Source organism: Tamandua tetradactyla, chromosome 22 (genome assembly GCF_023851605.1).
Source record: "Tamandua tetradactyla isolate mTamTet1 chromosome 22, mTamTet1.pri, whole genome shotgun sequence".
NCBI lineage: Eukaryota > Metazoa > Chordata > Mammalia > Pilosa > Myrmecophagidae > Tamandua > Tamandua tetradactyla.
The window spans coordinates 22,368,165-22,395,583 of NC_135348.1; the positions used below are offsets into that span (position 1 = coordinate 22,368,165).

Below are 27,419 nucleotides of genomic sequence, written 5' to 3' on the forward strand. Positions count from 1 at the left end.
GAGCATATCAAAACTTAGGGGATGCAGCAAACGCAGTGCTAAGAGGGAAATTTATTGCCCTAAATGCCTTTATCAGAAAAGAAGAAAGGGCAAAAATTCGGAAATTAACTGTCCACTTGGAAGAATTGGAGAAAGAACAGCAAACTAACCCCAAAGCAAGCAAAAGGAAAGAAATAACAAAGATTAGAGCAGAAATAAATGAAATTGAGAACATGAAAACAACAGAGAAAAATCAATAAAACCAGAAGTTGGTTCTAAGAGAAAATCAGTAAGATTGATGGGCCCTTAGCAAGATTGAAAAAAAGAAAAAGAGAGAGGACGCAAATAAATAACATCAGAAATGGAAGAGGAGGCATAACCACTGACTTCACAGAAATAAAGGAGGTAATAACAGGATACTATGAACAACTTTATGCTAATAAATACAACAATGTAGATGAAATGGACAACTTCCCAGAAAGGCATGAACAACCAACTTTGACTCAAGAAGAAATAGACGACCTCAACAAACCAATCACAAATAAAGAAATCAAATCAGTCATTCAAAAGCTTCCCAAAAAGAAAAGTCCAGGACCAGACAGCTTCACATGTGAATTCTATCAAACATTCCAGAAGGAATTAGTACCAACTCTCCTCAAACTCTTCAAAAAAATTGAAGCAGAGGGAAAGCTACCTAATTCATTCTATGAAGCCAACATCACCCTCATACCAAAACCAGGCAAAGATATTACAAAAAAAGAAAACTACAGACCAATCTCTCTAATGAATATAGATGCAAAAATCCTCAACAAAATTCTAGCAAATTGAATCCAGCAACACATTAAAAAAATTATACATCATGACCAAGTAGGATTCATCCCAGGTATGCAAGGATGGTTCAACATAAGAAAATCAATTAATGTGATACACCATATCAACAAATCAAAGCAGAAAAATCACATCATCATCTCGATTGATGCAGAGAAGGCATTTGACAAGATTCAACATCCTTTCCTGTTGAAAACACTTCAAAGGATAGGAATACAAGGGAACTTCCTTAAAATGATAAAGGGAATATATGAAAAACCCACAGCTAATATCCTCAATGGGGAAAAACTGAAAACTTTCCCCCTAAGATCAGGAACAAGACAAGGATGTCCACTATCACCACTGTTATTCAACATCGTGTTGGAAGTTCTAGCCAGAGCAATTAGACAAGAAAAAGAAATACAGGGCATCAAAATTGGAAAGGAAGAAGTACAACTATCACTGCTTGCAGATGATATGATACTATACTTCGAAAACCCTGAAAAATCCACAGCAAAACCATTAGAGCTAATAAACGAGTACAGCAAAGTGGCAGGTTACAAGATCAACATTCAAAAATCTGTAGTGTTTCTATACACTAGCAATGAACAAGCTGAGGGGGAAATCAAGAAACGAATCCCATTTACAATTGCAACTAAAAGAATAAAATACTTAGGAATAAATTTAACTAAAGAGACAAAAGACCTATACAAAGAAAACTACAAGAAACTGTTAAAAGAAATCACAGAAGACCTAAATAGATGGAAGGGCATACCGTGTTCATGGATTGGAAGACTAAATATAGTTAAGATGTCAATTCTACCTAAATTGATTTACAGATTCAATGCAATACCAATCAAAATCCCAACAACTTACTTTTCAGAAATAGAAAAACCAATAAGCAAATTTATCTGGAAGGCAGGGTGCCCCGAATTGCTAAAAGTATCTTGAGGAAAAAAAACGAAGCTGGAGGTCTCACGCTGCCGGACTTTAAGGCATATTATGAAGCCACAGAGGTCAAAACAGCATGGTACTGGCATAAAGATAGATATATTGACCAATGGATCGAATAGAGTGCTCAGATATAGACCCTCTCATCTATGGACATTTGATCTTTGATAAGGCAGTCAAGCCAACTCATTTGGGACAGAACAGTCTCTTCAATAAATGGTGCCTAGAGAGCTGGATATCCATATGCCAAAGAATGAAAGAGGACCCATATCTCACACCCTATACAAAAGTTAACTCAAATGGATCAAAGATCTAAACATTAGGTCTAAGACCATAAAACAGTTAGAGGAAAATGTAGGGAGATATCTTATAAATCTTATAATTGGAGGTGGTTTTATGGACCTTACACCTAAAGCAAGAGCACTGAAGAAAGAAAGAAATAAATGGGAGCTCCTCAAAATTAAACACTTTTGTGCATCAAAGAACTTCATCAAGAAATTAAAAAGACAGCCTATACAACGGGAGACAATATTTGGAAACGACATATCAGATAAAGGTCTAGTATCCAGAATTTATAAAGAGATTGTTCAATTCAACAACAAAAAAACAGCCAATCCAATTACAAAATGGGAAAAAGACTTGAACAGACACTTCTCAGAAGAGGAAATACAAATGGCCAAAAGGCACATGAAGAGATGCTCAACATCCCTGGCCATTAGAGAAATGCAAATCAAAACCACAATGAGATATCATCTCACACCCACCAGAATGGCCATTATCAACAAAACAGAAATTGACAAGTGCTGGAGAGGATGCAGAGAAAGAGGCACACTTATCCACTGTTGGTGGGAATGTCAAATGGTGCAACCACTGTGGAAGGCAGTTTGGTGATTCCTCAAAAAGCTGAATATAGAATTGCCATATGACCCAGCAATACCATTGCTAGGTATCTACTCAGAAGACTTAAGGGCAAAGACACAAATGGACACTTGTGCACCAATATTTATAGCAGCATTATTTACAATTGCAAAGAGATGGAAACAGCCAAAATGTCCATCAACAGACGAGTAGCTAAACAAACTGTGGTATATACATACGATGGAATATTATGCAGCTTTAAGACAGAATAAACTTTTGAAGTATGTAACAACATGGATGGACCTTGAGAACATTATGCTGAGTGAGACTAGCCAAAAACTAAAGGACAAATAAAAACTTGGTCTCACTGATATGAACTGACATTAGTGAATAAACTTGGAATATGTCGTTGGTAACAGAGACCATCAGGAGATAGAAATAGGGTAAGATATTGGGTAATTGGAGCTGAAGGGATACAGACTGTGCAACAGGACTGGATACAAAAACTCAGAAATGGACAGCACAATGCTACTTAAATGTAATGCAATTATGTTAAAACACTGAATGAAGCTGCATGTGAGAATGATAGAGGGAGGAGGGCTGGGGACATAAATGAAATCAGAAAGAAAGATAGATGTTAAAGATTGAGATGGTATAATCTAGGAATGCCTAGAGTGTTAACAATAGTGAAATGTACAATGTACAAATTTTTAAAATGTTTTTGCATGAGGAAGAACAAAGGAATGTCATTATTGCAGGGTGCTGAAAATAGATGGTAATTAATACTTTAAAATGTCACCTTATGTGTGAGACTAAAGCAAAAATGTTTATTTGTTACAAAATTCATATTTTGACTAGAGCATTTCCTAATATAACTCATGTAGATAGTTTGATTGAACATCATAAGTACTTGGAATCTCAGGTAGGACATGAGATTTTGTTGGTTTGTCCAGAGTGATGCCCCGATGAATCCCAGAATGATTTGATCAGTGACTGGAAAAGTATTTGCAAGCTTTCAGGGAATGGTGAGAGTGGGGAGAAATTCAACTTCCCCAAGTTGAATTCTTGATATTCTCACAAGCTATGTGGGCAACCAAAGCTATAGGCTGAGCCCCCAGTCTTGGGGTTTGTTCATATGAAACTTAACCCCACAAAGGATAGGTCAAGTCTACTTAAAATTTAGGCCTAAGAGTCACCCCCAAGAGATCCTCTTTTGTTGCTCAGATGTGGCCTCTCTCTCCAGCCAACATGACGAGCAGTCACCACCCTCCCCCTCTCTGTGTGGGACATGACTCGCAGGGGTGTGGACCTTCCTGGCAACGTGGGACAGAGATCCTGGAATGAGCTGAGACTCAGCATCAAGGGACTGAGAAAAACCCTAGAATGAGCTGAGAATTAACATCAAGAAATTGAGAGAAACTTCTCGACCAAAGGGGAAAGAGTGAAATGAGACTAAGTGTCAATGGCTGAGAGATTCCTAACAGAGTCGAGAGGTTATCCTGGAGGTTATTCTTATGCATTAAATAGATATCACCTTGTTGTTCAATATGTAGTGGAGAGGCTGGAGGGAACTGCCTGAAAATGTAGAGCTGTGTTCCAGTAGCCGTGTTTCTTGATGATGATTGAACAATGATATAGCTTTCACAATGAGACTCTGTGAATGTGAAAACCTTGTGTCTGATGCTCCTTTTAGCTACCATATCAACAAAAGAGCAGAACATATGGAATAAAAATAAATAATAGGGGGAACAAATGTTAAAACAAATTTAGTTTGAAATGCTAGTGGTAAATGAAAACGAGGGGTAAGGGGTATGGTACGTTTAGTTTTTTTTCTCTATTATCATTTTATTTCTTTTTCTGTTGTCTTTTTATTTCTTTTTCTAAATCGATGCAAATGTTCTAAGAAATGATGAATATGCAGCTATGTGATGATATTAAGAATTGCTGATTGTATATGTAGAATGGAATGATATCTTAATGTTTTCTGTTAATTTTTTTAATTAATTAAAAAAAGGTTACAAAAAAAAAGATAGTATGCAGGCTACTTTTTGTTATGGATGCAGATATGAAAGCCCTAAATAAAATATAACCAACCATGTATAATTCCTTCTATATAAAATGCCCACAATAGGCAAATCATAGAGACAAAAAGTAGATTGGTGGTTGCCTAAATTTAGGAGGGGCGAGGGAAAATGGAGAATGATCACTAATGAATACGGGGTTTCTTTTGGAAGCAATGAAAATGTTCTAAAATAGTGGCAATGGTTCCACAACTCTGTGGATTTACTAAAAAAAACAACTACTGAATTCGTACACTTGTAAAGGGCAAATTTTGTCATATGTGAATTATATCACACACAAAAAATCTTTTGAAAAGAAATAAGGGTATTTCAGATTGCGAGAAGTGTTATGAGGATAAATGTTGATTTGATTGAGTGACTAAATGTGAGGTGCAAAAAAATCACCAAACTGAATCTAGAGATAAAGAAAAATGTGAATATATCACAAGCAAAGTTACTTTAATAATCAGTAATCAATAAAATTAACCACACTAATAGAAGAGTAAATATCATGGCTTTTCTCAATAAATTCAGGAAATACATTTTATTTGAGCTTTCATTAATTTTTTAAAAATCACAAAGAATGGAAGGGAACTTCCTTAATCTGATAGAGAGTATTTACAAAACTACAGCAAAAATCATAGTTAATGGTGGAACTGGTAATTTATGCCATCTCTTTTTAGTTTTTCATTCATACCAGAGTTTATCAGTTTCATTAGTCTTTTTGAAGGGTTTTTTGCTTTGTTGGTTTTCTCTGTTCCATGTTTTCTTTTTCATTAAGCTCTCCTCTTTTAGTATTTCCTTCTTTCTATTTTGGGCTTAATACATCTGTTAATCCAGTTTCTTAGGCATTATTTTTCAGCCTTTCTTTTCTAATATATGCATTTAAGACTACACATTTCCTCTAAGCACTATGTTAGCTGCATTCCACAAGGATTTTTTTTTAATTTTTTTACTTTTTGTATGCTGAATGGCAGGGGTTACATTATCATTGTTTTTCCATGGCAGTATCCCCTTATTGCAGCACCATTTGTTGAGTTTTTGTTTGGTTAGTTTTTTGTTTGTTTGGGAAGTGCATGGGCTGGAAATCAAACCCGAGTCTCATGCCTGACAGGTGAGAATTCTACCACTGAACGACCCTTGCACGCCCCGCCCACCCCCTAATAGCCCGATAGAGTTGTTTTTAATATTCTCTTAAAATATTTTTTTTATCTAAGATTGGTGTTTTAATGATTTTTTTTTTTTTTTTGCATGGGTAGGCACCGGGAATCAAACCCAGGTCTCCAGCATGGCAGGTGAGAATTCTGCCACTGAGCCACCTCGCACCGCCCCTTCCTGATTTTTGTCATTTGAATTTTTTCTTTTTTCTTGGTCAACTCCAGTAGAAGGTTTGTCATCCCCCCCCCCCCCCCCCCTTTTCAAAGTACTAACTTTTGGCTTCATTTATTTTATTACTTTTAATTCTCAACTTTATTTATTTCTGCTCAAATTTGTATTTCCTTCCTTCTGTTTGATTTGGATTTGGTTTGCATTTCCTTTTCTCCTTTCACAGGTGGAAGGTTAGGTTCTTGATTTGAGATCTTTTTTTTTATATAGGCATTACAGCAATATATTTCCCTTTAAGCACTGCTTTAGCTGCAACCCCTAAGTTTTGATTTGTTGTTTTCAATTTTCATTCATCTCAAATTATTTTCCCTCTTGACTTCTTTGATCTGCTATTTAGAAGTGTGTTGCTAAATTGCTACACATTTGTAAGTTTCCTAAGTTTGCTTCTGTTATTGATTTCTGCTCCAATTCAGTTGTGATCAGAGAGCATATATTGTTGTTTTGGTTCTTTTAAACTTATTAGGCTTGTTTTAGGATATGACCTATGATCTACTATGGATAATGTTTCATGTGTGCTTGAGAAAAATATGTATTCTGCTATGGATGGGTGGTGTGTTCTACATATCTATTAGGTCTAGTTGGTTTAAAATGTTCAAGTTTTCTATTCGTTTGTTGATCTGCTTAGTTTTATCCAATATTGAAAATTCCTAACTATTATTGTTGAATGGTCTATGACTCCCTTCAATTATTTCACTCTTAGCTTCACGTGTTTTGGGCCTTGTAATAAGGCACATATGTGTTTATGGTCATTATATAAACCTTACGTATTAACCTTTTATCATTTTAAAAGGTTCCTCTTTGTTTCTATTAACAATGTCTTACCTTAATTTCTTTTGTGTCTAATACTAATGTAGCCACTCCAGCTATAAACAGTGATAACTGTTTGTATGGCATATCTTCTCATCCTTTTATAGTCAAGCAATTTCTGTATTTGAATCTAACATGTCTCTGTAGATGGTATATATTTGGATGACTTTTAAAATCTGTTTTGCTAGTTTCTGCCTTTTAATTGGAGTGTCCGGTCCATTCACATTTAATGTAATTACTGATAAGGTTGGAATCGTCTGTAATTTTGTACTTGTTTACCATGTGTATTTCTCCATTACTGCCTTCTTTCATATCAAATTGATATTTTCTAATGTACTATTTCATTTCCCTTCTTTTCTTAGTATAGCTCTTGTCTGTTTTTGTTTTTTTACTTATTTTCTTAATAAGTAAAATAGGTCCTAAGAAACCTAATTTAGCTAAGTGCTAAATTAGCATTACAATGCTAAAATACAATTAGCACTTTAAAACCATGTATTCATATTAATACCAACTTAATTTCAAAAAGAAATTTAAAGATTGCTGCTATATAGCTCTGTTCCTACTCCTTTGCGCTATTATTGTCATACAAATTACCTCTTTATGCCTTATAAGTCCATTAACACTGTTGTATAATTATCGTTTTTTTGTTTGTTTGCTTTTTTAACATGGGCAGGCACTGGGAATTGAACCCGGGCCCTCTGGCATGGCAGGTGAGCATTCTTGCCTGCTGAGCCACCGTGGCCCACCCTATAATTATCGTTTTATGCAGTTGTCTTTTAAATCAGATCGGAGAGTTATAAAAATGCATTTTTACTCTCTTTCATATTTACTAATGCAGCTATATTTACTGATGCTCATTTTTTTCAAGGCTTATCATGGCAAGAGTGGCAAGGGAGGGGTGGGAGCAGAGCATGTCACAATGCCACAAAACCTGCTGTTCTTACTGAGGTTATGCAGTTTCTCTTGAATACACACTCCTCAAATTGTTGCATGATTTGCTTTATTTCAAGGGTTTTGAAAACTTTGATTTTGACAATTTTTGTTAGTATTTTTGATGCTTGCATGGAGAAGTAGGTATACAGAGGTCTTCGCCCTGTATCTGGAAGTCCCACCTCCTGCATCTTTTTATATATTTTATTTTATTTATAATTCAATTTAAAACATTTTCTAATTTTGATTTTATTCTAACCCAGAGATTACATAAGAGTATATTGCTTAATTTCTAAGTATTTGGGTATTTTCTAGTTTTCTTTATCATTGATTCACACTGAATCAAATCACAGGTACACACTATCAATAACACTTGTCAGAGAACACACTCTGTATGATTTAAATCCTTTGAAAATTGATGGTGTTTTTTTATGATCCAACATATGGTCAGTTTCTGAATATATTCCATGTGCTCTTGAAAAGAAAAATTGTTTCTTCTGAAGGTGGATTCGGTACACTAGATATTTAAGACAAATGTTTTAATTGTGCTATTCAAATTTAGTATGTCTTAAATGATCATATGCTTCTTCTACCAGTTACTGAGAGAGCTGTTTTAAAATTTTCAAGTATGACAATGGATTTATTTCTCCTTTTAGTTCTGTCAACTTTAATAAATTTGTAGACAACATTATTGTCCCCAAAATTATAGTACAGACAAATTTAGGCTTGTTATATCTCCCTATTTGGTTGACCCTTCTATCATTATAAACTATTTCTCTTAAGTCTAATGACATTTCTTGCCTTCTGTTCATCCTATCTAAAATAGCCCTCCCTAATCTTTCAATCTCCTTTTTTTAATTTTTTTGGCATGGGCAGGCACCGGGAAGTGAAGCCAGGTCTCCGGCATGGCAGGTGAGAACTCTGCCACTGAGCCAACGAGGCCCGCCCATCCATCTTTTGCCTTTATAAATAAAGTTTTAAAGTTTTAGCTGTAGAAGTTTTAGATTTACAGAATTACTGTGAAGATGGTACAGAGTTCCTGTATATGCTACACCCAATTTCCTCTTTTATTAGCATCTTACATTAATATATTTGCATCAGTTAGTGAACCAATATTGGCACATTATTAACTAGAGTCCATATTTTACACAGATTTCCTCCATTTTTCCTTAAAGTACATTTTCTGTTCCATGCTCCCATCCAAGATACCACATTACAAATGGTCATGTTTCCTTAATGTTCTCTTTTTTTTTAAACATTTTTTTATTGCATAGTATAACATATATACAAAGCAAAGAAATAAAATAGCAATAGTTTTCAAAGTACTCTTCAAAAAGTGGTTACGGGATAGATCCCAGAGTTTGTCATGGGCTACCATACGATCCTCTCAGATTCTTCTGCAGGAGATATTTCTCTCTCCCAGCTTTTACGTTATTTATGAAATTATTATTTTTCAATATGTTTTTAATTGTGAAATATAACATATATACAAAAAAAGCAATAAATTTCCAAATACATTTTAACAAGTAGTTATAGAACAGATTTTAAAATTTGGTATGGGTTACAGCTGCACGAGTTTTCGTTTTTTCTTCTAGCTGCTCCAAGACACTGGAGACCAAAAGAAATGTCAATATAATGATTCAGCAGTTTTACTCATTTGTTAAATCCTGTCTTCTCTGTTATACTCCTCCTTCTCTTTTTTTCTTTTGTTGTGAAAAATAACATATACACAAAAAAGCAATAAATTTCAAAGCACATCCCAACACTTAGCTGTAGAACAGATTTCAGAGTTTGACATGGGTTACAATTCCACAATTTTAGGTTTTTCTTTCTAGCTGCTCTAAGGTACTGTATTAAATTATCTATATCAATATGGACTCTTGGGTATTTATTTTATATTTTAGGTTTATAATCCAATCCTACTTTATTTTGTTGCTCAAAGTGTTCCAGCTTTGGTTATTGGGAGCTTTTTCAGTTGGTTCCTATATCTCTCTGCCATACCCCATTATTGGTTTTTTATTGTTGTTTTGCTGCTGCTGTTTATCTGCTTTGGAGTACTTTCTTAACTTTGTGGTTCTATAAGCTGCTCCAGGCTCATCTCGTGTATTTTCTGCCGCAGTCCTGGAATTAGCCATTTCTCCAGGACACCTAATTCCTTGGACTAGAGGATGGTATCAGAAGTCAAGATCTGGGTGTCAGGTGTGCTCTTTGTTATGTGGTGGTGTTGCTGCTAGTCCTTTCAGCTGAAGGTCATTACTGTTGATATGGGCTGTGCCTAGTGACTTTCCTCCAGAGAAAGGAAATGCATTTGTTTATAGTAGCCTACATATAGATACATATCTGTAACGCTTTCTCTGTGTACCCATCCTCTCTAAATTAAGCTAAGCATGAATTCAAACTGATGCCTCTAAGTCTAATCTGTTACAAGGATCATTCCAGCCTCTCTTCTTGCTTATCTGTAACCTCCAATGTCTTTAACTGAGAAAACTGGCTCCTATCATCCACCATCCATGTACTTAATTGTTCAATTCCAGTTTACATGTATAAAGGTTTTAGGGTTGTTAACTTGTACTCTCACGGGAAACACTTTTATCAACTAGAGTACAGTGCTTATGTGCTATTCCTGTTGTCTTTACTGTTACAGAATCCACTCGTTTCCAAGTTGCTTGGGTGAGCATTTTATTCCCACATCCCCCTCAGTAAGATTGCTCAAATATTGGTAATATATTTAGATTCTTTGTCATAGTTTAGATGGAATTTGTATTTCATCCCAGGATCTTCCAACCTCCTAAATATATATTTTAAATTTGCATATATTGAAGTTTACTTTAAATAAACTTTGTGCTGTAAATTTCTGTGGGTTTTAACAAATGCATAATATGTTCTATTCACTGTTATATTATCATACAGAAACTCTAAAAACTCCCTAAAGTGCCCTAAAAACTCCCTTGTGTTTCACCTATTCAGTCCTCCCCATTCCGTGGCAACACTGATCTGTTTACTGTCTCTTCATTTTGCTTTGCTGGAATGTCACGTATTTGGATTCAAACTGTGTAGCTTTTACAGACTGACTTCTTTCATTTAGGAAAATGGATCTAAGATTCATCCATGTCTTTTCCTGGCATGCTACCACATTTCTTTCTATCACTGAATAATATTCCATTGTGTGAATGTACCAGTTTATTCATGAACCACTGGAGGACAGCTGGGTTGCTTCCAGTTTGAGGTGAGTATGACTAACACTGCTGTCAACATTTGCATGCAGGTTTTTGGGTGGATTTAAGATCTCATATCACCTAGGCAAATACCTAAAAGCTTGATTGCTGAGTCACATGGTAAATAAACTATGCTTAGATTTGTAAGACACAGCCATCCCCTTTTGTTTTTACCAAAGATCCATATTTGTTTCTGACAAAGCACAAAGGTTTTATTTTTTTTCCTCGCTAGACTAAAAGCTCCTTGGGCAGAATCCATATATGTTTTGATTACTGATGCAGCATACTATTTAGCCTAAAACTTTGCACATATTTGGCATTTTAATATTTTATTAATGAATTATTAAATAATAGACAAAGCATCAATACTTTAAAAGGATACTTGAGCCATATCCCTGTCTTTAGAATTATAAGAAACAACTCTTCCCTTATTTTAATCTTGGTAGACAACTGGGATTAACACCAATATTCCATAAAAGCTTAAATTCTATACCACACTAATGTCATTTTCTCAATGCAGGATTACTTCTTTTACATTTTAATAAATTTCTGTTAAAATTGATTCAGAATCAAATAATCAAGATTTTTATCAAATTTTTTGTGTATTATAAAATATTGGTAATCAATGCACGTTAAACAAGATTAATGCAAAGTATTGTTTTGTATACTTTAATATTTTCCTAAACACACTTTAAATGATTAGTCATTTCGTATTTTATTCCAATAATCCCCTCAGATCATTTAGATTTTATAACAGTATAAAAATGTCTCTTTATAATCTTGCATAATTTTATTCAAACAGATTTTGCTCAGACCTTAAAAAGACATTTGCCCTTGAGGCTAAAAGGAACTGAGAAAAAGACTAAAAACAAAAGAAAATTTAGAATATAATTCGTACCTTCAAAATGAGCTAAATTTCCTTCATCTTCATTTATAATATTTGTTTCTCCTTACACTGTATTAGAATAAGTGGTAGCTGTATAAAGAATGTGTTTTCATTTCTGAGGTTTTAAAAAACAGATAAACCTCACAAGCTTGTGCTCTTTTATGGACTGCAATGTCACAGGGTTCCTTGTTGGAATTATTCGCATAATAATCAAAGGTTAATAGGAAACAAAGTCAAAGTTCCCTACATTTTCACCAGATGTCATATAGTCTGCATTTTTTTCAGCGTTATTACTATCTCCTTTTCTACTCTGATGAATGCATCAGTTTGGATACCAGTTTTCAAACACTACTTATTTTCAAGATGATCCCAGCAGTGCTTCAAGACTCCCATATCTGCCTTGAAATTCACAGAGTCAGCAAAGGAATTTCCAAAGCTAATTGAAGTGTCCACGTACTAAAGAGCTATTAAAAATGGAAATGTCAAAATGATGATTTGTTGGAAAAAACCAAACAAGGCATCCAATTAGAAAGTACTTCTGAGACATTTTAGCTTGAAGCACTTTTTGTTGATGCAGTATGCTTCTCTATACTGCACGCCATCTGCCTTCCAAATCAGCTCAGAGGAAACCTGCCTCGCTGAGATCTTCCCAGAAATCTATCTCCTCCCTCCGCCACAGATGGTTGATAAAATCTCCCTCCTTTGTATTGAGGACATATTTCTATAGTTGCAGTTACCATATTAAACTGAAATTAATTTTTTGCTGTGGCTCTATCAGAGGGCCTGGCTTATAGTAAACTGAAAAAATATCTGTTGGGCCCTCAACGTTTACAGGTATTGGTGGACCTAAATGGTGAAGTAGAGGGTTTTGTCTACTGCTATTTCTGCTCCGAGTGAACTTTTCAGCTGTTGAGAGAAAAGCTGGACAAAAACAAAGTGAAATTCTCAGAAGCACCTCGTTGCTGAACAGAGAACACAAAAATATTCACAATTTAGTCAAATACTCATATTCTTATCCTTTCAGGAGTAGATAGCGTGCGTAATTTTATTAGCATTAAATAGAGACTACACTTATAAAGTCAGCTGGTAACTGGCATTTAGCTTTACTTGCTACTGTCATTTACACAGGAAAATATGCAGGATTAAACCCTGTGAAGTTTCTCGGGGTCTACACTACCCTCTTTCTTCTAAAAGCATCCTTATATTGTTATAGTGACACATCTAGGTGCAAACTGCAAAGAAATCTTACTGTTGACACTCTGGGGCACTCGGTCCTTCTTTGCAGGGCCCATCCCACTGCTTTTGTCGGTAACTTCCTGTGTACGTTGTCACAGAAGAATCCGACCACCGCGTTTCATTCTGCCAAGATGCTGCAGCCCTGTGTCTGATCAGGTCAAACTCTTGAGAAGTGAGAGGGCTAAAGGGCAGAGGCACTCGTGGAGCCAAGTAGAAGTAGTGTGACATGGCTGTGGTGGCCACTCTCAATGACATCGCGTTAAGCCCTCGGCATAATTAAGACTTACATTCTTTCTTGGAGCAAGAAATAATTGACTTAGCTCACCAAACTTTGTAACTCAGATGATTCACCAAAGTTCAAAACTTAACTGTCTTAAAATATAGTTGCCAAGGGAGTAGATCACAAAATTTCAGAAATACTACCCTCTTCTCCCCAAATTCTAACTAGCAATTTTGTCAGTTATATATAACTTTCTGGCCTTTAAGCAATACACTGCTAAATAATTATGGCAAGAAAGCAGGGGGTAAAATCATTTGTAATATTGGTGCCGTGATAAATAAGGCAGTGAATTCAAATGACGATGGCTTAAGTGGTAACGAGATAAAAGGACACTGCCAAGTGTTCATTTCCCACAAAGATTCGCCTCCAAGTCTCTGAAAGCAAACATGAACTTCTTGTGATGTCAACAATCGCCAGTGACTCAGACAGGTTCTCCTATGTCACAAAGCAATGGCGCTCAGGTGGCTGCACATTAGAGTCACCCCAGGAGCCATTAAAACGTGCAGAAACCCAGGCCCCAACATCAGAGATGCTGATTGTTCTGGAGCATGGCCTAGGCACCATCCTCTTTTTAAGGCTTAATCCCAGGGGGCTCTAGAAAGCAACCAGGGTTAAGAATTTTGGTCACTGAAGTGCAACTGTGAATCTTTTTGAAGATGAGAAGTCACAGAAGTCAATCTTCTGTTTATTCCTATGATTCCCTCCATTCTTCACTCATCATCGCTTGAAGCTGGTTAATATGCTTGTTCACCCTCGCTTCTGCAGGTTGACAATTCATTGGCAAACTGAGATTATATACAGATCTTCCAACATCACCCTTTCTTCTATCAACTCTTGGAGGAGTGCTGACCTCAGTAACCTATGGAATTCTTTCTGCCTCACTTAGACCTGAATCAGGCTGTCTGGGAGTGGATCCATCAGCATTAGAGTTAAAAAAGTCTCCATGGATGATTTGATCAGCACCTATGAGGCATACGTCAAACGTGCAAAGCTATCCGTCCTATGTTCCGAGACTGTAGGTGTGAGGCCAAGACTAGCAATCTGCATTTTTATTATCAGTTATGTGATACGCCAAAGCCAATCCCAACACCCTGGAAACACTGCTCCAGAGACTTAAGCAGTCTTTTAAAGTGTGGCTGACACACGACACCCTTTGTTTTTCTGAGAATGAAATTATTTGTAAATTGTTAGTATTCCAAATTAGTGGTTTCTTTCCTTAAAACTTTGAAATTTCGAACACAAGCACATTTGCAGGAGGATTAGGCAGTTTACAATCCTAGCTGTTTTCCCTCTGTAGGTGACAACTCCTTGGAGAAACCTCAGCTAAGATGATGGAGATAGAGAATGAAGGGGAAGAAAGCAAACGGGGCTGCCTAGCTTTTTCCAACTCACCCAACATTAGGTAGCTGCTGCTTCTTTACTTTAGCTTTTTCCATTCTAGCAAAATAGTAGTTTTACTTAAAGAAACCTCTGCTAGCAACATGTTGCTGTTTTGAAACAGGAAAATAAATAGAATCACTTGTGAAAGATTACTTGCATAAAATATTTTAAAATTTTCTTCTCGACTTGTGTGAAAGTCTATTAACAAATATGCAATAAAAAAGCAAGGTCTTTTAAAGATAAATTACAGTATGTGTACTTTATAGCTTTCTTACCACGTATAGGGCTTTGTAGCTCTTTTCTTTCCCCAGAATCAATTTTGGTGTTATTAGGCTCCCAGCTGTTGAGTAAGTCTGTTAAGTAAGTTGGACTTCAAATTAGAGAATAAATAGAACAGACTAATTGGACTTATTATCATACCTGCATAATCTATGAAATCCTAGAATTCAAAAGGACCTCCTATTCTTTCATTTGTTCTCACATTTATGGGACACTTCACCTTTCTGAATGCTGGTATCAGGGCTGATTTATGCACTCCACCTTCTGTGTTAGAATCTGCCCTAAAAAACTCCTTTTGCAGCTGGATTATGGCAAAGCTGCATTGTATAGTCCTTGATAGTTTAAATGTGAATAAAAAAAATTAATCAAGCTCAGTATGACAGTAAATCCAGATTGTGAGAGCAATTTAGTGAAAATGGGCGCTTATTAAGTGATGTCATTCCCAAATAAACCAGCAGGTGGCATAACATATCTCCTGAGGTGAGGGAAGCTTTGGGGTACAGGCCTTGACCAGGCTTCTGCGGAGACATAACCTAATTATCCTAAAGGCTGTTAATAGGTATTCATTTAAAGAATTTTATTGTAAGTAAAGTTAAAACAAGTTGCAATAAACATGCTTCTTTGCTGAAGGATGTAGAAGATAGATGTATAGTATTTCTAAATTTATCTGAGCACAAAACTCCTTTTGTACAGAACATACTTGGAGATTGCTGTTCTGGGGAACAAACAGTCCAGGAACTGGAAAGGTTAGAGGTCTCTATTGCCAAGACAATGGTTGTTCTGTAGTCACTGGAATTTACTAGATGTTGAATAAATAAATCTCAAGTCTAAACCGCTGACAGCCTGTCAGAGAATGGATCAAATCGTATTTTTTTTTAAATTGAGATATGACATCAAGTAGTAAAGCACACAACATATACCACTGGATGAATTTTTACACTTACACACACCATGTAACCACTACCCAAATCCAGCGCTCTAGAAAGCTGCTTGTCTCACCCAGTGAACACAAAACACACACACACAGAGGTAACCACTAATTCAACATCTATCGCTATAGACTAGTTATGTTAGGCTGTATTCTGCGAAGACACAAACTCACTGATGCCATTTTAGGGTGAACTCAGGAAGAAATCAGGTAATGTAAAGGCCAGAAAAGGTAGAATTCCCTTTAGAAACAAGACTCCATATGAAATTGAAACTTCTGTCTCAGCATATCTCCTCACCATAAGGCACTGAATTCTAATATTTGGGTAAGTGTAGCTAACAAGTAAATGAGCATACCAAATGTGTCAGAATTAATAACTGTTTAGTCTGTCAGTCACAATAATATTAATTCTCTGTTTTTGATCTTAGAATAATTTGTTAATGCTTACCAACTGTGTGATTTGGAAACTTTGGTAGCTTATCAAAACTGTGCTGTGCACAGTCTAAGGACATAGGGGAAAAAGGAACCGGTTGTGCTAAGACTAGATAGAAATAAAAGAAGGGTAAACATTACAGGAACAGGAAAAGGAAATTGATAAAATTAGTGAAGAGAAGCCTAAAAGGAAGGATCGTTTTTCTTTTCTTTCCTGAGATTTATTTTTGGTTATGTTCATTATTTGAAAACTGAAACTGATTACAAACAGCATGTACAGTGTGATCTCAATTTTGTTTAATAAAAAGTGTATGTGGATGTATGTATTTATAAGAAGAGACCTAAAGGGCTATATAAAACGGTAGTACTTCTGAGAGCTGAGTGGGGGGATTACACATAATTTTTATATTCTCCATCTTTTTATTTTCTAAACTTTTTGCGATGGATAAATGCAACTTATAATCAGAGTAAAAATGTTATTTTACAAAAATTAAAACAAATGGAATGAATCCACACATAATCTCTCAAAGCTTTCAGGGAATCTCTTTTGAGTTTATATTTACTTTCCTCTTCCATTTCTCTTGAGAGTATAGACTTTTAAAAAATTCTAAGGTCAAGTCAATTAAAAAGATGCTTCTTAAACTTTCACTCTGTTCTGGGCCCAGGAATCAGAGGAAGGGAAAGAATCAAGCATGAGACATACAGCTCTTGTGTGTGTGTGTGTGTGTGTGTGTGTGTGTGTGTGTGTGTGTGTGGTGGAGAAAGAATAGGGGACAGGGACAAAGGATGGGAAGGATAAGGCAGTCTACTGAGGAAGGAATTGGGGTATATATGCATATATGGTCTCCCAGGTGAGGATCCCTGGGTGAATGGTTGCTGTTTTGTAAGGAAACCCTGTCTGTTCACATGGACCCATGCTGGGTTAGTCTGCAAACTGTGCCCTACACCCTCAAACAAACAAAAGGGCCCACAATAACTGAAACTAAAAAATGACCCATAATAACGACCAAGTCCTTCTGGATTTCAGTGTTACCTCGAGGGTCTAGAGTGTACAGTGATGGCTTATTTCCTCACTTCACCCCAGGAGAATGTGGGGGAAGTAGACTCACAAGCAGAGTTGGTCCATCTTTCCTATCCTATAAAATTAAGCCATCGTTGCACAATTCTGCCTGGACAACAACCTTAGTCTTACGTTGAACGTGTTATAAGGATAATCAAAAATCATTTCAAATTTCTCCTCCTACTTAAGTAATACCCTGACACTCAAGAGAGTCTGATGCACATAATAATAATATACATCATTATACTTATATGTTCCAGGTATTCTTATAACCCGTTTGTGTACATTAATTTATTTAATCCTGACAACAACACTAGGAGGAAGGTACTATATCACCCCTGATTTACAGGAGAGGAAACTGATCCATAGAAGAATTGCCCAAGGCCACGCTGCCAGGAAATACTAAAACCTGAAGTTTAAACTCAGCCAGTGAGATGCAGAGTCTGGACTCCTTAGAGTTCTTCGTACTGCATCTTTAACTTCCTTTCTACTTATCTGTTGTCTTTTGCTTATCTCAACCCAATGTCCACCTTATCCCTTTTTGTTTGTCCCACACCTGCTGCTACTCCCTCCTTAATCCAGTTTAAAAGCATCCCAGGAAGCTGCGTTTTACAGATTTTTATATCTATAGAAGCTGCTAATTATGATTGAAGAATCATATAGAGTACATTTGTTTTCACTGTTGTAATGAGCTGTAAATTAAATTATAAAATTGTGTGCTGAATTGTTGGATAATAATGAATGTGTCACCATTCTTTTATTCGTCTCCCTTGACAAACATTTTAAATGTGTGGCCAACAACAGCGCTACTATCGACATCCTGTACCTGTCTGTGTGTGTACTCAAGGGAGTGGAGTTAATGGGTGCTGGGCTACACGTATCACCAACTCTACCCGGTCATGCCAACATGCTCTTCAAAGTCATTGCAGCAGTTCACATTTCAGACCAGAGTGTATAAGAATTTTGCTGCTCTACAGCTTTGCCAATGCTTGGTAGTGTCAGTTCTTATTTTTTTAAAGCAACCTGATGAATGTGAAATGGTTTCTTGTGGTGGTTTGATCTCTATTTCCATGATTATTCGTAATAATTTGTTCATATTTATTCACTCAGAGTTCTTCTCAGCCTATTAATATATTTTGTCCATTTTTCTACTGGATTGTTTGTCTTTTACTTATTGATTTGTCAAGAGTCCTTTGTATAGCCTGAACATGAATTCTTCTCTGTTATATGAATTACAAGTAACATCCTCAAATCTAGTTCGTTTTCATTTTTTAAATGTTGTCTATTGTTGAACAGAACATTTTTAAATGAAATCAAGTTTATTAATTATTTTCTTTATATTTTACTCTTTTTTTTTGCATCTCACTTAAGAGATTGTTTTTCCCCTGAGGTCATAAAGATACTCATGTATTTTCTTCTAGGCCTTTATCCCACCTAGAATTTATTTTTGTGCATGTTGCAACATAGAGATCCAATTTTGTTTTTTCTATTTGAATAATAAATATTACAGCTCCATTTATCGAATGGCTAGTCTGCAGTCTCTTGAATTCATCTTTTCTTCCCAGTTAACGTAATCATGGATGGCTTTTTAGAAGCAGTGATATGAGTGATGTCTTAAAAAATGAGTAGGACTTCAAGAGGCAGAGATGGGAGAAGTCATGCCAAGAGTCACAGCATAAAGAATGGGGAAAGGTGAGGGATGAGGAATTAGATGCAATAATCTGAAAATTGAGAGGCGTTCACTTTGATTGAAGTGTTAGTTACTGTATAGAAATACAGTGTTGACTCCCCTGTCAGTTTAGTAGCCATCAGCCACATACGGCTAGAAATCTGCCTGATCCAAACTGAGATGTGCTGTTAGTATAAAACACACATCAGATTTCAAACACTTAGTAGGAAAAATGAATGTAAAATATTTCAGTAATAATGTTTTCTATTGATTTCATGTTAAATAATATTTTCACTATTTTGGGTTGAGTGACATTTATTATTAAAATTAATTTCTTCACAATAGCCAAAAGGTAAAAACAACCTAAATATCCAAAAACAAATGAATGAATAAACAAAATATGGTATCTATACGCACAATGAAATATTACTCATCCATAAAAAGGAATGAAATTCTCTATATGTTATAAAGAGTATAACTTTGAAAACATGGATAACAATTGGAAACATTACACTTAAGTGAAATAAGCCAGATACAAAAGGACAAATAGGGTATGATTCCATACAGAAGGATCGAGAATAGGCAAATCCATAGGAAGAGAAAGTAGAATAGAGGTTACCAGGGGCTGGGGGGGGGGGGGGGGTGGGGGGGGGAGCAGGGACAGGGAGGGTAGGAGAACAGAGAATTATTGCTGGATACAGAGCTCCGGCTTGAATGATAAAAGAATCCCAGAAATGATGATGATGGTTACACAACATTGTGAATATAGCTAATGCTACTGAATTGTATACTTAATAATGGTTAAAATGGTACATTTTAAGTTAAGTATATTTTACCACAATTAAAAAAATGCAAATCATAATTTAGAGACACCAGGCGAGAAAGACTGCCATAGGGCAGGAGGCAGAGACACAATCCAAGGAAGCCCAATGATTGTGGCAAGACAGCACCAAAACACTACAGGTTTCAGAGAGAAGGCATGGCCTTACTGATGCCTTGAATTTGAACTTCTAGCCTCTGAAATGTGGGCCAATAAATGCTTGTTGTTTAAACCAACCCCTTGTGTGGTGTTTGTCGGAAAACCCTGGCAAACTAAGACACACAGTGCAGGACTTGGAAATGTTCGCCATTTTCATGTTTGCGTAGTCACTGAATGTTGGAAATAGAGATTTTATGTCAACCTCCAGACTTCCTATTGGATTTAATTCATCAGCTATTTTAAAAAGGATGCTGGCCCTGGGGACCCAGCCACCAGGCTGTGAGAAAGTCCAGGTTACGCAAGGAGGCCATTTGTGGGTGTCCCAGTTGATGGGCCAGCTAGTACCCTCGCTGACACCAGCATCCACTGACAGACGTGAGGGAAAGACTTTAAGCCACGCCAGCCCCAGTCTCCTGCTGAGGCCCCAGACAGTGGCAAGCAGATAAGCCATTTTGCTGTGTCCTCTCTGGATTCCTGAACCACAGAGAGAATTCAACAAAGGCACTATATCACAATAGACTAAATACAGAAGCAGATAGGGTTCCAGCTTTCTTCTATGAAGCCAGACATTAAAGATATTTGCAAAAATGTAAACAATGCTTTCCCACTGTTTTTTGTTGTTGTTTTAGGAAGTAATGGTTATTTTTCATAAAATGTGCCATTTATGTTAATATATAATTCATTCATTCCTATTTTAACTAATTAATAACTTTGAAAATTTTTTTAAAAACCCTGTTTAGTGAATGTTTGGACAATATCATGTAACTGTGCAAATACGACCCATGTTTTGTAAAATAACTTTCTCTATATAGAAAAAGAGATGGAAAAGAAGTGGACCAAATTATTAACAGAATGCTAGGAATCCAATCATTTCATTCTCTTTTCTAATTCTTATTTTTCTGAATTTCTTACAATGAATATGTAAAGCTGTTTTAAACAAAAATGGATACTATTTTTTAAATAAAAAAAGAAGAAAGTAATTTTAACAGAAAATGCTTAAAGACCTATAATAGGTAGATGAACTCCTTCATAGCTTTAATCAAATTGAATCCCACCTAAGAAGGGCAGTGTGAAGACATCTAATAAAGCTGCTAAAAGGCTCTGCTAAAAAAGCATGTGTTTTAATTTGCATGGTCAGTTTAGTTGAACACCATAAGTACATGGAATCGTGAATAGGGGATGAGATTTTGCTGATTTGTCCAGGATAGTGTGATACCCCAATATATCCCAGAGTAATTTGAGCAGTGAATAAAGAAGTTCCCTTGGGGGACTGGTGAGAAAGGAGGAAATATTCAACTTCCCCATTTGGAGAATTTCTGATATTCTCACAGGTAGTGGGGACAACCAAATTAATAGGCTGAGCTTTTGATCTTAGGGTTCACCCCTATGAAACTTATTCCTGCAAAGGATAGACTAAGCCTACTTAAAATAGGCCTAAGAGTCATCCCCAGAGAATCTCTTTTGTTGCTCAGATGTGTCCTCTCTCTCTCTCTAAGCCGACTCAGCAGGTGAACTCACCGCCCTCCATCCTATATCAGACTGGACTCCCAGGGGGGAAAATCTCCCTGGCAACATGGGACAGAAGTCCTGGGATGAGCCAGGACCTGGCATCATGGGATTGAGAAAACCTTCTTAACCAGAAGGGGAAAGAGAGAAATGAGACTAAATCAAGTTTCAGTAGCTGAGAGATTTCAAACAGAGTCGAGAGGTTATCCTGGAGGTTATTCATATGCAATATATAGATATCCCTTTTTAGTGTATGGTGTATTGGAGTGGCTAGAGGGAAGTATCAGAAACTGCTGAGCTGTGTTCCAGTGGCCTTGATTCTTGAAGATGACTGTATAAAGATACAGCATTTGCAGTGTGACTGTGATTGTGGGAGCTTTGTGTCTGATGATTGTTTTATCCAGGGCATGGACAGGTGAGTAAAACAAATGTTTTAAAAAAAATAATAGAGGAGACAAAGGGCAAAATAAATTGGGTAGATGGAAATACTAGTGGTCAATGAGAAGGGTAACGTGTATGCATAGATGAGTTTTTTCTTTTTTTTTTTCTGCAGTGATGCAGATGTTCTAAAAAATGATCATGGTGATGAATATACAACTATGTGGTGACATTGTGAGCCACTGATTGCACACCGTGCATGGAATGTATATGTGTGAAGATTTCTCAATAAATAAATAAATAAATAAATAAATAAATAAATAAACAAATATATATATATATATATATTTTAAAAAGCATGTGTGTTGGTGAACAGAGACCAAAAGATAAATCCTTTTAGGATTTACTAACAGGCACAATTGACCAAGGGCCTTTGACTATGCTGTTAGTCAAATCCATAACCAAATTCTACTCCTTTTTGTCTATTACCAAATATCAATGTGCTGATTTAAGACTCAGATGTTTACAGGTACACAGGAAGTAGTGTTCATAAAACCTGGGAACAAACTACCCCACATCATTTGGGCGCTTACTCTGTGAGGGTGCAAATTTTTCATGTGTGTACAGGTATTTACATCCCTGTTTTCACATTTCCAGTGTTACACTGAGAGATGCTTTGAGTTGAGAGACACACAGCTGTGTTTTTACCCTACAGAAATGTGGGTGTACTAACAAATACAGGCTTAAGGTAATCAGGAGAACTGAATTAATTCAATAGATTCCTGCTCTTCTTTGTAGGGACTGTTCGACATGTAGCTTTGTCTCCTTTTCTCTGTGATTGTGTATTAGCTTTTTTCATTCATCTATTCATTCAATATGTACTATGCATTTACTCCAGTCCACTGACATCATTTATTTCCTGTCTCATTGGTCTACTCCCTAAAATTACATTTGAATGACATGTGCTACACCCCAATGGAATTTCCTCCTGGCATCTCGTTTAGTACTGGTTCACTAATCATGAGCTACCTAAATAGGGAACCGTATAAAAAGGCAGCATAAATAACGTACAAATTTGAATGGGTACATTTTCTGAATATGGAAATTAGGCAAACCGAGTACAGTAAAGTGATCTTTGCTGTCGCTTTGAGATACAAATATCCAGTACAATTTTTCAGCAAACTGTTAGCAACTAAAAGTTCTTATTACACAATACCGTATGATAAGGCTTGATGCTAGAGAAGCTTAATCCACATTACGAATAGTTGAAGAGAACTGAAATGAATTTTTTAAAAGCAGAACACTTACTATGTACTCTACCCTCTCCTCCCTCTCTGGGGCATAGAAGACATTATTTCCTCAAGTCAGAGTAGTTTGGGGGGCCCATATATTTCATAATGGCTTTTCTGTTGCTCAAGTTCTAATTGCTTTAGAATGCAGCTGTAATTTCCTAAATCTCTTACAGGAACCCAACCTCAAAGACTTATAAAATTTAGGATGTTCAAAGCCCAGTGCCGAGTTCAATGCCAAAATATGGTACAAATTGTGAAATATTAGAGGAAGCAAGGCACCTCGATGAGAGAAATACCAGCGATCTCCTGTGTTTCTTTTGTTTTATGGGTTTTCAAGGTATTGAAGACAGGAAGAACTGAGAGGGGAAAGAATATATTCTTGTTTAGGGGGTTATAAAATCTTTGTAGACCTCTGTTTCTTTGCGTAAGGCTTGAATAGGAGATTGACAATGATGGTGTATGATGGATATGACATGGGCAATAAATGTTCTGAGATCCATTGAGTAAAATGATCTCTGGGCCCTCTATTATTCCAAGGGCCGCAGGTGACTGGAACTAGTGGGTAGAAGGGTTCTGCAACCAGTTACACCAGCGAGGTGGTGTGATTCCTCAGATTCTTAATCCTAAATAAAGATGTGTAGTAGATGTAGCAGATCTTTAATTAACAATAGCATTCCTAGAATTAAATTGACTGGCAACTTTCTAAGGGAAGAGCAAGAATAATCTAAAAGACTATGGTAGAATAGAAATGCATGACGGTAGCACAACACTGTGAGTGCAGTTAACAGCACTGAAATGTATATCTGAATGTGATTAAAAGGGGGAAATGTTAGATTGTATATATGGTAACAGAACAAAAGTTGCTATTTTTTTTTTCTGGTTTCTAATTTTTTTTTTATTTATTTTTATTTTTTATTTTTTTATTAACGGAAAGAAAGAAAAAAAGAAAAAAAATAAAAATAAAAAAAAGAAATTAACACAACATTTAGAAATCATACCGTTCTACATATGCACTCAGTAATTCTTAACATCATCACATAGATGCATGATCATCGTTTCTTAGTACATTTGCATCGGTTTAGAGGAACTAGCAACACAACAGAAAAAGATATAAAATGTTAATATAGAGAAAAGAAATAAAAGTAGTAATGATAGTAAAAAACAACAACAAAAAAAACCCTATAGCTCAGATGCAGCTTCATTCAGTGTTTTAACATGATTACTTTACAATTAGGTATTATTGTGCTGTCCATTTTTGAGTTTTTGTATCTAGTCCTGTTGCACAGTCTGTATCCCTTCCGCTCCAATTACCCATTATCTTACCCTGTTTCTAACTCCTGCTGGACTCTGTTACCAATGACATATTCCAAGTTTATTCTCGAATGTCCGTTCACATCAGTGGGACCATACAGTATTTGTCCTTTAGTTTTTGGCTGGACTCACTCAGCATAATATTCTCTAGGTCCATCCATGTTATTACATGCTTCATAAGTTTATCCTGTCTTAAAGCTGCATAATATTCCATCGTACGTATATACCACAGTTTGTTTAGCCCCTCTTCTGTTGATGGAGATTTCGGCTGTTTCCATCTCTTTGCAATTGTAAATAACGCTGCTATAAACATTGGTGTGCAAATGTCCGTTTGTGTCTTTGCCCTTAAGTCCTTTGAGTAGATACCTAGCAATGGTATTGCTGGGTCAAAAGTTGCTATTTTTTTAATTCATGGAACTACACTACACAGTAAACACTAAGCTAAACCATGGACTATAACTAATAATACAATTATAAAATGCTATTTCATCAACTGTAACAAATGTCCCATTCCAATGCAAGGTGTTTAGTCTAGGGTGGTATATGGGAATCTTGTATTTTGTGCATGTTAGAAACCCACAGCTTCTCTAATAAAGAAAAAAAGAAGCAGTAGATTTTTTCTTCACAGCTTGTTTCTACTTCCTATAATAGAGTAAGGAGTTAGGAGACACAGTTTGAGTCTAAGCCATACTGGCTACTTAAGAATATTTTACAGCCACAAAACTCACTAATCTACCTCATAATTTATTCTGTAAATCAAGGCTTGCCCCACCCACAAATTCAAACAAAAAGTGCAATACAAACTGTTCTTGTTGAACAAGCAGGAACCATAGTTATATCTTATTATCCCACTCATTCCCAGCCACAGTGGACTGGATTGAGGTGGGCACCTGATTCTGGACAATGCAACTCTGGACTCCCCCTCAGTGACCTGTGCTGCCTCTAAGAGATGAACAAGCCAATCTAAGTTCCATGAAGAACTGAAACTGGGAAACAAGAAACTAGTGTTATGTGATGCCCCAATAAATCTCAGAGGAATTTGGACAGTGAATAAAGAAGTATTTGCAAAGTCCCTTTGGGGGAATGAGGAGAAAGGGAGCAACAATCAACTTAATTATTATTATTTTTATTATTATTATACTTTTAAAAATCTGGAGAATTTCTGATATTCTCACAAGCAGTGGGGACAACCAAATCAATAGGCCGAGTCCTCAATCTTGGAGGCCACCCTTATGAAACTTATCCCTGAAAAATCATACTTAAACTTAGGCCTAAGTGTCACCCCCAGAGAATCTCTTCTGTTGCTCAGATGTGGCCCCTCTCTTTAAGCCGACACGGTAAGTGAACTCACTGCCCTTCCCTTCTACGTGGCACATGACTCCCAGTGGTGTAAATCTCCCTGGCAACATGGGACAGAAATCTCGGGATGAGATGGCATCCCGCATCAAGCGATTGAGAAAATCTTCTTGACCAAAATGGGGGAGAGAGAAATCAGACAAAATAAAGTTTCAGTGCCACAGAGATTTCAATAGAGTTGAGAGGTTATCCTGGAGGTTATTCTTATGCATTATATAGAGATCCTCTTTTTAGTTTACACTGCACTGGAGTGGCTGGAGAGAAGTACTTGAACTGTAGAATTGTGTTCCAATAGCCTTGTTTCTCGAAGATGATTGCATAATGATATAGCTTTGTCAATGTGTCTATGTGATTGTGAAAACCTTGTACGTGATGTTCCTTTTAACTACGGTATGGGTAGATGAGTTAAAAATATGGATTAAAAATAAATAAATAATGGGGGAACAAAGGTTAAAATAAATTGGGCAGATTGAAATACTAGTGGTCAATGAGAGGGAGGGGTGAGGGGTATGGGATGTATGAGTTTTTCTTTTTTCTCTTTGATTTCTTTTTCTGGAGTGTAAGTGTCCCAAAAAATGATCGTGGTGATCAATCCACAACTATGTGATGATACTGTGAGCCACTGATTGTGTACCATGTATGGAACATTTGTATGTTAAGAATGTTTGTGTGGTTGTACATTGTTTTATTAATAAAAATATTTTTAAAAAAGATAGAAACTAGTGTTAAAGTGAGGACCCGAGCTGCAAGGCAATGAGATAAAACTGGATCTAGAAAGGCCCCTAACGGTCCCTGTGAAAAACAGCTTTGAAAGCTACAGCCTAGAAAGGTGCAGACAGAGGAGAAAAGCAGAAGTGACGTGACTGAGCCCTCCTGGTTCGCGGTGGGGAGGCGCCTCCATTCTTTTTGTCTTTGGTTTTCTGTAGTCTGAATGTGATATGGATATGGATGGGATATTTTTTTGAGGAGGGAGGGGAACGTAATTATCTTGCTTGATGTTCTCTGCCCTTGTTGGGTCTGTGATTCGTCGTCTGTCATTAACTTACGCTAGGTCTCAGCCATTATTACTTCAAATAATTCTTCTGTTCTTTCCTCTCCTCTCCTTCTAGTATTCCAGTTACCTGTATGCGACATCATTTTTAATGCAGTTTTATTGAGATATATTCACATACTATATAATCATCCAAAGTGTCCAATCAATGATTCACAGAATCATCACCACAATCAATTTTTGAACATTTTCATTACTTGAAAAAAAATAAAAATAAAAACATCCCGTACCCCATATTCCCCGTTCTCTATTTATTTTTTGTCTTTCTTTTCTTATTCATCTGTCCATACACTAGATAAAGGGAGCGTAAGCTACAAGGTTTTTCATAATCACAGGGTCACACTATGAAAGCTATACAGTCATGCAATCATCTTCAAGAATCAAGGCTACTGGAATGCAGTTC

At 36.3% G+C, this 27,419-nt stretch overlaps 1 protein-coding gene and 1 long non-coding RNA gene across 7 annotated transcripts in view; one reads left to right on the forward strand and one right to left on the reverse strand.

Annotated features, from left to right (window-relative positions):
* The window catches only part of C22H4orf51 (chromosome 22 C4orf51 homolog), a 114,535-nt gene extending 100,727 nt beyond the window's left edge, over nucleotides 1-13,808 (reverse strand). For 3 of the 6 annotated variants that reach the window (XR_013167475.1, XM_077139901.1, XM_077139897.1), the window contains exon 1: nucleotides 13,129-13,807. Coding sequence is in view for 5 of the 6 variants with exons in the window: in XM_077139901.1 (XP_076996016.1) it covers nucleotides 13,129-13,370 (242 nt within the window). In the remaining variant the exon portion in view is untranslated. Of the gene's footprint in view, nucleotides 1-13,128 lie in introns of all 6 variants that reach the window. The other 3 variants (XM_077139898.1, XM_077139899.1, XM_077139900.1) reach the window with 1 other exon arrangement.
* On the forward strand, nucleotides 13,193-14,952 carry LOC143666264 (uncharacterized). The gene is made up of 2 exons (XR_013167476.1): nucleotides 13,193-14,581; nucleotides 14,693-14,952. It is a non-coding gene; the product is annotated as an uncharacterized LOC143666264 (long non-coding RNA).
* Nucleotides 14,953-27,419: the final 12,467 nt, after the last annotated feature.